Source organism: Palaemon carinicauda, chromosome 19 (assembly GCF_036898095.1).
Source record: "Palaemon carinicauda isolate YSFRI2023 chromosome 19, ASM3689809v2, whole genome shotgun sequence".
Classification (NCBI taxonomy): domain Eukaryota; kingdom Metazoa; phylum Arthropoda; class Malacostraca; order Decapoda; family Palaemonidae; genus Palaemon; species Palaemon carinicauda.
The window spans coordinates 119,895,334-119,905,886 of NC_090743.1; the positions used below are offsets into that span (position 1 = coordinate 119,895,334).

The 10,553-nt window shown below is 36.6% G+C and overlaps 1 protein-coding gene across 1 annotated transcript in view; it reads left to right on the top strand.

Moving 5' to 3' along the window:
• Positions 1–10,553, top strand: part of LOC137658367 (uncharacterized) — an 18,414-nt gene extending 7,861 nt beyond the window's left edge. Inside the window, exons 2-4 of the mRNA XM_068393037.1 lie at positions 3,531–3,786; positions 8,190–8,494; positions 9,381–10,553. Of these exons, the coding sequence (XP_068249138.1) occupies positions 3,531–3,786; positions 8,190–8,494; positions 9,381–9,402 (583 nt within the window). The 3' untranslated portion in view covers positions 9,403–10,553. The remainder of the gene's footprint in view (positions 1–3,530; positions 3,787–8,189; positions 8,495–9,380) is intronic.

Below are 10,553 nucleotides of genomic sequence, written 5' to 3' on the forward strand. Positions count from 1 at the left end.
ATAAATAAAAATATCAATTCTTTTCATTTGGGAATAAATTGTCTTTACTTATTAAGAATTAAGATATAACATTAATTGCACATTAATTTTAACTATTCTAAGCATAAAATATCATTTGAAAATAATCTCAGAACTTGATCTATAATATAATTTATCAAAATCTGACTAATATGGTGCTTTTCTTATGATGAAAACCCTATGAAATATTGAATTCAATTCCCAGTACTATAAAATTGATTAAAATAAGTTACATTGAGAGATAAATATCCTAACAAAACAGAATTTTCCTCCCTCGCCATATGTCAGTTTCCCCAATTAGCCGCTAGAGGTCACCACGCGGTGTCACGATCTTACCAGCCCAGATGCTCTTCAATGGATCCGGTCTACTTCGCTCGTAAATCATTTGTTTACGATGACTTCTTATTAATTGTTTAAAATTATGCCTAGAGCAGGGAACAGATGGAAAAGCTGACGATTTGACACAGCCATTGCGTAGGATAGTTGTTTATTGCTCAGTATGACTTCTGAAAATTTCTGGTGTTATTGAATTAAATTGGTAAACTAGTTTCATTAGTAATGTAATATTATCGGTGTCTTCTGCGATACACTAACAATTATCTTCAGTTCTTAAATGGTTATCCTTTTACTGAAGTAAATGACACACACTTACTGCATACAGAGAAAATGACTCCACAGAAACAACAGTGTTAGCGATAAAAAATGACAACAGAAATTATAACAAATGGCAAGTGTTGCATTCTTGTGATGCTTGATCTAAGTGCAGCATTTGATACTGTAGAACATACATATCTGATGGAAGAACTTAAAGCTGTGGCATCGTAGAACGAGCATACGACTGGTTTGTGAGTTATCTTGAAAACCGCAAAGTTAAAGTAGTAATATCAAATGTTGAATCTGAGACAAGAAAACTAACCAAAGGGGTGCCTCAAGGTAGTGTACTAGGTCCTCTCCTGTTTGAAATTTACACGATTGAACTGGCAAATATACTTGAAACTCACAGAGTTAAGTTTAAAATATACGCTGATGATACACAATTCTATTTCCCAATAGAATCAGTTGATGAAGCTAAAAGAAAGATACATGAAATAATGAATGACATTAAGGCTTGGATGTTAACAAAAAAGCTCAAGCTCAATGAAGACAAAAGTGAATGTATTATTTTTGGAAATGAAAAAGATATAAAAAGAATCGAATGCTTCCAAAGAATTGAAATAGGTCAATCGATCATTGACCTAAAGAAATCTGTCAGGAATCTTGGAGTAATCATGGATGATAGACTGACAATGAACGAACATATAAATACTATGGTAAGAAATTGTAACTATCATATTAGAAACATAGCATTTATTAGTAAATACTTAGATGAAAAATCTATGGCCATACTCATTAATCACCACATATTTTCAAGAATGGATTACTGAAACTCACTGTTCTATAGCTTACCAAATTATCAGCTGAAGAAAATTCAGAGAGTACAAAACAGAGCCGCTAGATTAATAAAAGGACTACTCAATAGGGAAAGAGTTACCCCTGCACTAATTAAATTACACTTGCTACCGGTAAAAGCGAGAATTGAATACAAGCTACTCTTACTAACGTTTAAGATACTGAACCAAAATGAACCAAAATATCTAAAAGAATGCCTGAATAAACTAGAACTAGAAACAAATGTTAACACAAGGCACATGAGTGACAAACATAGGCTATCTGAACCAAGAACAAATAGTAAATTTGGTGAAAGGGCTTTTAGCTACTGTGCGCCTAGACATTATAATAAACTGCCAACTGAAATGAAGGACCTAAAGGGAGCAATTGAATTTAAGAAGAAACTAAAGACATTACTTTTCACAAGATCATATGATTTGGAAGATGCTACAATCAAAGAATTGTATAAGTTATAATGAAAATGTTTCGTTAGATGATTAATATGGACCCGCCCGAGAAGTAGGTTAGTTCACTCGACTTCAGTGGAGGGTTGGATTTAAACCCAAAAGAAGTTGCAAGTTGCAAGTACACATTATATATATATATATATATATATATATATATATATATATATATATATATACATATATATATATATACTGTATATATATATATATATATATATATATATATATATATATATATATAGGGCTACGTGTCTGGCTATAAATATATAAATATTTATATACATATATACATTTATATATATACCATACTGTATATATATAAATATTTCTTTCCGTTCACACTCAGCGGCATTACCAGCCGTATGACTACTCAGTCTCTCCCCATCCCTCAGGTAGGGGGGAGAGGGACTAGCCGGGTTGTTGTTAGGAAAGGGGGAGGGGGAGGGGGAGGGGGAGGGGATGGGGTGGGTTGAATCGGTATCTGTAAACATGTCTAAATATTTAGCAGTCATTTTGCCAGCTCGGGTACACTAATATATACATCCATCCATCCATCCATACATACATACATACATACATATATATATATATATATATTTAGCAGTCATTTTGCCAGCTCGGGTGCACTAATATATACATCCATTCATCCATCCATCCATCCATACATACATACATACATATATATATATATATATATATATATATATATATATATATATATATTTAGCAGTCATTTTGCCAGCTCGGGTACACTAATATATACATCCATCCATCCATACATACATACATACAGACATACATATATATATATATATATATATATATATATATATATATATATATATATATATATATATAATGCGAGTCAGCTATATACGCATTTATAAAAATCTTTAAGGTTTAAAGGACACTCATGAATGGCAGAGACAATGGAAAGTGACATTGCCCTATCGAGCAGGACAATGCCCTAGAGACTGACCATATTACATATGATCAGCGCCAAAGCCCCTCTCCTTCCAAGCTTGGATCAAGGAGGGCCAGGCAATGGCTGCTCATGACTCAGCGGATAGACCTATACGCTTCCCCAAACCACCCATCCTTAGCTCATAAGGATGGTGAGGTTGCAGCGACCAAAGGAAGTTTGAGCGGGACTTGAACCACAGTCTGGCAATCACCAGACAAGAACGCTACCACTAGGCCACCACAAAGAAAGGTTAAAAATAGAAGTTGTTCCCAAGCAAACATAAAATTAAATAATGGCCATGGAAGACTAAAGAGTTTATTCACACCTCAAGCTTAAAATTATGAGATGAATAACGAAGAAGGCCTAGTGGCAAAGCGTCAAAGACAATTGTTTGGGACAATCAAAGTATCATTGATGTAGTATTAAATGGATGTTATTTTCTGCAGCTTGAAATAGATCTAAGAAGTATAAATTCATTTTAGTACATATAAGGAAAACATTTTATGGCCCAGCAACATCTAAAGATAATAAGAAAGTGCAAATTTCAATCCATCTTATTTCACTAACACCACAATTATAAAAATAACAATTATTCAACAACTAAACTTTCTATGCCATCTGTTATATTTGAGACTAACATAATTCCATTCCAGATTACAAAGGCTACTGTGGACAACAACTGTTGTATGGGCACTATGTACCTGTCCCATACGAGGCCAGGATGGAGTGGGGCAGGGGGAAGAAGAAGAGTGGCAGAATGACCTGATGGCTCTAGAGAGCAACATGGATCTCACATTGGCTGAAGTGCCGGTTGCTCCAAGGCTAGAAGATGGCAGCTTAGCTCCAGAACACAGAGCAATTACCTTCCCAAGGTATAATGTCAAGAGGAGGCAATATGAGGAGCCACAGGTAAGTTTATAAATAATTTGAATAGTTTTTACAATGTTCCCTTGGTTAGGTCTCAGGACACTACACAAAAATACCTTTGTTTTCCTCTAGAAGGTTCACTGTTGGTCTTTGCAGTGTCATTTGACCTTTATATGCAATAACATTTTTTCCTTCTGCTTTATTTTCTTACTTTCATCTTGCTGTCTAACACTTTGCAACTTTTATTTTATAGATTTCCCTCCAGTTGCACCTGAGAGTTAAATGGCTTCCTAGGACTCAGCGATAGATCCTAACGCAAATCCAATACAACTGAAATCCTTCATTGTCTTTGTCTTGTTTGATGTTTCTTTAATTATTGAACAAAAGAATATTTTGTTTTGCCAAGATTTGACTTCAACTCTGTGGTCTTAACTCTATTAAATTGTTTAAGCTAAGCAATTGATACGATTCAATACTTCCATAAAATCACCCAACTTTAGAGATAAAACTAAAGGACTCGGACATCAAATTTCACAAAAACATGACAAACTTATGTTAATAATTATGACTATTTATAACTGAAGCTGATGTAGGGACAATTTTTCATACATAAAGAACAAACAATTCATTTCCTATTTGGTTAAGGTAAAAACTCCTCCCCCCTAAAAAATCCAGTAAGCTTCTGCCCCATCAACAGCATCAGTAATTAACGATTACATTCTGTGTAGATGTTTTTCAAATAAAAATAGAAGAAAACGAGAAGATATCTAGGAGAGACATCCGTAATTTCATTTCACGAATGTGACACAGGATGGATTTCTAGAATGAGACCTGCTTCAGTTTATTTGAATAGATATACAGCAGTAGTTATTTCACCATATGTTGAAGTAAATCAAAGTTGGAATTTTGATTGCATTCTAAGGTAACTCAAATGTGAATTGTTGTATTTTGGGGTCATTAAAAGGCGTAATGCTGCCATATTCTATGGTCTTTGGAATGTAGACCCTTCTAGTGATATCTAACTTGATCTTATGATTAATCTAGCCACAGACCCCCACACTAAGTCCTTCAGTGAAGACGTTCAGGTAAGATCTGTGAAGACTGAAGTCATTATCATGGTCTAAGTTCCTCTTCAGGTAGATAAACTTTTTTGTAGCATAATATGGAGCCACAGACTACCATACTAAGGCCTTCAGTCTAGATGTTCAGGTAAGATCTGTGAAGACAAGTAATTATCACGGACTAAGTTCATCTTCAGGTGGAGTCACCTTTTCTGCAGCATGATAAGGAGCCACAGACCACCATACTATGGCCTTCAGTGTATATGTTCAGGTAAGATCTGTGAAGACTGAAGTAATTATCATGGACTAAGTTCATCGTTAGGTGGAGACACCTTTTCTGCAGCATAGTAAGAAGCCACAGACCACCATAATATAACCTTCAGTGTAGATGTTCAGGTAAGATCTGTGAAGACTGAAGTAATTTTCAAGGACTAAGTTCATCATTAGGTGGAGTCAACTTTTCTGCAGCATAATAAGGAGCCACAGACCACCATACTATGGCCTTCAGTGTATATGATCAGGTAAGATCTGTGAAGACTGAAGTAATTATCATGGACTAAGTTCATCGTTAGGTGGAGTCGCCTTTTCTGCAGCAAAATAAGGAGCCACAGACCACCATACTATGGCCTTCAGTGTATATGTTCAGGTAAGATCTGTGAAGACTGAAGTAATTATCATGGACTAAGTTCATCATTAGGTGGAGTCACCTTTTCTTCAGCAAAATAAGGAGCTACAGATCACCATACTAAGGCCTTCAGTGTAGATGTTCAGGTAAGATCTGTGAAGACTGAAGTAATTATCATGGACTAAGTTCATCATTAGGTGGAGTCACCTTTTCTTCAGCAAAATAAGGAGCTACAGATCACCATACTAAGGCCTTCAGTGTAGATGTTCAGGTAAGATCTGTGAAAACTGAAGTAATTATCATGGATTAAGTTCATCTTCAAGTAGAGTCACCTTTTCTGCAGCATAATAATACTAAGGCCTTCGGTGTAGATGTTCAGGTAAGATCTGTGAAGACTGAAGTGATTATCATGGACTAAGTTCATCTTCAGGTGGAGTCACCTTTTCTGCAGCATAATAACTAGCCACAGACCACCATTCTATGGCCTTCGGTGTAGATGTTCAGGTAAGATCTGTGAAGACTGAAGTAATTATCATTGACTAAGTTCATCGTTAGGTGGAGTCGCCTTTTCTGCCGCAAAATAAGGAGCCACAGACCACCATACTAAGGCCTTCAGTGTAGATGTTCAGGTAAGATCTGTGAAGACTGAAGTAATTATCATGGATTAAGTTCATCTTCAAGTGGAGTCACCTTTTCTGCAGCATAATAATACTATGGCCTTCGGTGTAGATGTTCAGGTAAGATCTGTGAAGACTGAAGTGATTATCATGGACTAAGTTCATCTTCAGGTGGAGTCACCTTTTCTGCAGCATAATAAGGAGCCACAGACCACCATACTATGGCCTTCGGTGTAGATGTTCAGGTAAGATCTGTGAAGACTGAAGTAATTATCATGGACTAAGTTCATCTTCAGGTGGAGTCACCTTTTCTGCAGCATAATAAGGAGCCACAGACCACCATACTATGGCCTTCGGTGTAGATGTTCAGGTAAGATCTGTGAAGACTGAAGTAATTATCATGGATTAAGTTCATCTTCAAGTGGAGTCACCTTTTCTGCAGCATAATAATACTAAGGCCTTCGGTGTAGATGTTCAGGTAAGATCTGTGAAGACTGAAGTGATTATCATGGACTAAGTTCATCTTCAGGTGGAGTCACCTTTTCTGCAGCATAATAACTAGCCACAGACCACCATACTAAGGCCTTCGGTGTAGATGTTCAGGTAAGATCTGTGAAGACTGAAGTAATTATCATGGACTAAGTTCATCTTCAGGTGGAGTCACCTTTTCTGCAGCATAATAAGGAGCCACAGATCACCATACTATGGCCTTCAGTGTAGATGGCGAGGTAAGATCTGTGAAGACTGAAGTAATTATCAAGGACTAAGTTCATCATTAGGTGGAGTCACCTTTTCTGCAGCATAATAAGGAGCCACAGACCACCATACTATGGCCTTCAGTGTAGATGGCGAGGTAAGATCTGTGAAGACTGAAGTAATTATCAAGGACTAAGTTCATCATTAGGTGGAGTCACCTTTTCTGCAGCATAATAAGGAGCCACAGACCACCATACTATGGCCTTCAGTGTAGATGGCGAGGTAAGATCTGTGAAGACTGAAGTAATTATCAAGGACTAAGTTCATCGTTAGGTGGAGTCACCTTTTCTGCAGCATAATAAGGAGCCACAGACCACCATACTAAGGCCTTCAGTGTAGATGTTCAGGTAAGATCTGTGAAGACTGAAGTAATTATCATGGACTAAGTTCATCTTCAGGTGGAGTCACCTTTTCTGCAGCATAATAAGGAGCCACAGATCACCATACTATGGCCTTCAGTGTAGATGGCGAGGTAAGATCTGTGAAGACTGAAGTAATTATCAAGGACTAAGTTCATCATTAGGTGGAGTCACCTTTTCTGCAGCATAATAAGGAGCCACAGACCACCATACTATGGCCTTCAGTGTAGATGGCGAGGTAAGATCTGTGAAGACTGAAGTAATTATCAAGGACTAAGTTCATCGTTAGGTGGAGTCACCTTTTCTGCAGCATAATAAGGAGCCACAGACCACCATACTAAGGCCTTCAGTGTAGATGTTCAGGTAAGATCTGTGAAGACTGAAGTAATTATCATGGACTAAGTTCATCTTTGGGTGGAGTCAATTCTTCTGCAGCAAAATAAGGAGCCACAGACCACCATACTAAGGCCTTCGATGTAGATGTTCAGGTAAGATCTGTGAAGACTGAAGTAATTATCATGGACTAAGCTCATCTTCAGGTGGAGTCAACTTTTCCACAGCATAATAAACTGGGCCAGCTAAAGTCTAGGATCGATTAGCTTTTGTCAAAACAATTTTCTGAGTTGGTCTTCTATTCCTGGAACTCCCTTGGTCATTGATTAGATATTCTCTGAGAAGGTAATTTAACGCTGGAACTGGGATGGTTACAGGTGGTGCATCTTACCCAAATTTGATCTGGGGTAGCTACAGTATGAGGTGCGTTCAACCTGTCCTTCATTTGAAGCTTTTTAACCTACTTTTATGTATGCTTAAGCTCAGAAGAAAGTATGCTCCTCAAAAAGGTAGAATCTTTACAAGTCATGAACCATGAAGTACCAGAAAGGAGGAATTTTTATTAACATGAATTGGTAATGATTCAATTGACACAAAGAATATTGACCTATACCAAGGTCCCTGAAAAGGTGATCGAAATAACCTATGGTCACTAATTAAAATCAAGGATGTTAACGAATATCTTTATTTTCAGTTTGCTCACAATGCAGTATTGCCTCCTCCGCGAAACCCCACGACACCCTTGGCGCATCTTGGCCAGCAGATTGGTGAATACATGAGGCGAATAGGGGATTACTTCTATTGGTTTGTCTCTGGCAATCCACCAGTCACCCTCCGCAGAATCAATGGAAGGCTACAAAAGCCAGGACTGCCACCGATCAAGAGAAACTTCATGCAGAGAACAAAACCTTCACGGAACAAGAAGATTGCGCTGCGTCGACCGTCTCCACAGCAAAAGTTTGCCAAGAGGAAGCAGAAAATTGCCTTTTTACCTCACAGGTACTTGCAAGGTTCAATCATTTCCTCAATTACTTTTTTTTTTTAAAGTCAATTATTATTTCACTTGTATTTGTTTAGATTTTAAAAGTTATACTTGCTAATTTTTTACTAACATTATTAATCATGAATGTAGATAAATTTAAATTTTTCTATTATGATATCCACAGAAACATTCAATATTCAGAGTAATTCAAAACGATAATATTGATTTTCTGGTTATATAAGAACTAGCAATGATTCCTTTTCATGAGCAATGAAAAATTGCATTACAAGTCTCCATGTCTATGTTCTCTTCCAATTACAGATCTTCAGTTAATTTTGGAAGGAATACAAAATTATCTATCATTTTTCTGGATTGGTTAATTTCTACATATCACAAATTAACTTAAACTTTGGATTTTAATAGATATTATAAATAATACTAAGAAGACTTCATATCATTCCTTTTTTATAGTTCTTTATAAGATCCTCTTAAATCCCATGGAAGTCACTTTTACCACAGTTATTATTTCTCAACATTTCTCATAAGTGTTTATCTACAAGCTCCCTTTCGATTTTGTCAAAAATATCGCACTGTGATATTAATTAAAATTGTATTTTGGAATTTAAGCAAGAAATGATTGATGGAAGTTCAAGCATGTCCTTTAGGCTATAAGTTACATCAACAGTTATCAAGCAGAAAGTTGCCTTGTAGTTTAATATTTACAAGGCATTCTCTGACTTTTGTTCCAGCCCAATCTAGAATTCAATCCCAGTGTTAATTTGCTCCTGATGTTTTAACGAATACAAGTTTATCTAAAAGATACAACATTATAGTTGCTTGACCTATTATGATCAATCAAATTAACAAAATATAAAATCAACTTAAACTATTCTTATTTTGCAGACCAATAGACCCTTCGGCGTAAAAATTAACCAGAACTCGCGAGGATTGACAGAGGAGAGGGAATCCAGATGAAAAGAATAGCGAAAAAAGGGATTTTTGACAATGGGTTAATCTTATTCTTCAAGAAGGAATATCTTGGTTCGGTTACTTGTAATCTGTAGATTTCTTTTCTACTTAAACGATGCACATGTATCCCATAGTGAGAAAAGAAACACGTTTCTCCCCGTTTCTTGGGAGGTGAATTGCAGTTTGGAGGGCTACAGGAAGCTCATTCAGACGGATGGCCTGACCTAGATTGTACGTATACACCTGTGTATGTACATATATAGATTTATATAAATAGACAAATACGTTTAAATCTAGACGTGCATTCATTTAAATTTATAGTTATCCGTCTATTGGACATTATTGAAATTTTGGGCACGTGCCAAGAGCTAATTTGACAGCTTAACAAGCATGTATATCCTGTGCTAGGTTTACAATTTGGTAATGGTGCTGGACACTAAAGCACGTGTGGATATTCTGTGACTTGTTTATGTAGAACCATTCTGTGACTTGTATTTGTATATTTTCGAGATTTTTTAAATGTTTAGCCACTCAGAGTAAAGCTCGGTTTACGCGGTCGAATGGTATGTTGAACCTACTTGCCAAACAGTTCGAAGGGGTGGAGTCAGTCACAAAGGCATAAGGTTTGTGGACAATGAAGCTCCGCCCACAAAAGTCAGGCGAGAACAGACTTTCTTCGAACCGTTCGACGAACGTGTTCGACAGCCAAATATCCCGTTCACACGTTCGAACATCACTTCAAACACTTGTCTGTCAAACAGCGTTCGACGAACCATTCGACCATGTAAACCTGGCTTAACACGCTCAGAGCAACAAGGTAGGACAGCTTGTTAATTGCATGTAAAGTCATTCTTTTTCTTCATTAGATGTACTGAATTTACTGGTAGTTTACCACAGCGAGTAATGGCATCTGTTTCCATGCCACCTTACTTTTCTAAAGTAGTAAAGGTCATTTAAGGTATTTTGTGATACTGTGCACTAACGAACACATGGCATTAGATGAGAACATGGTACAAAATTTTACGCACTGTGTAAGTCGTAAATTTATTGAAATAAAAATGAATGTAGGCTTGGAATTAATTCTTTAAGGAATATATTCTCAAGCTA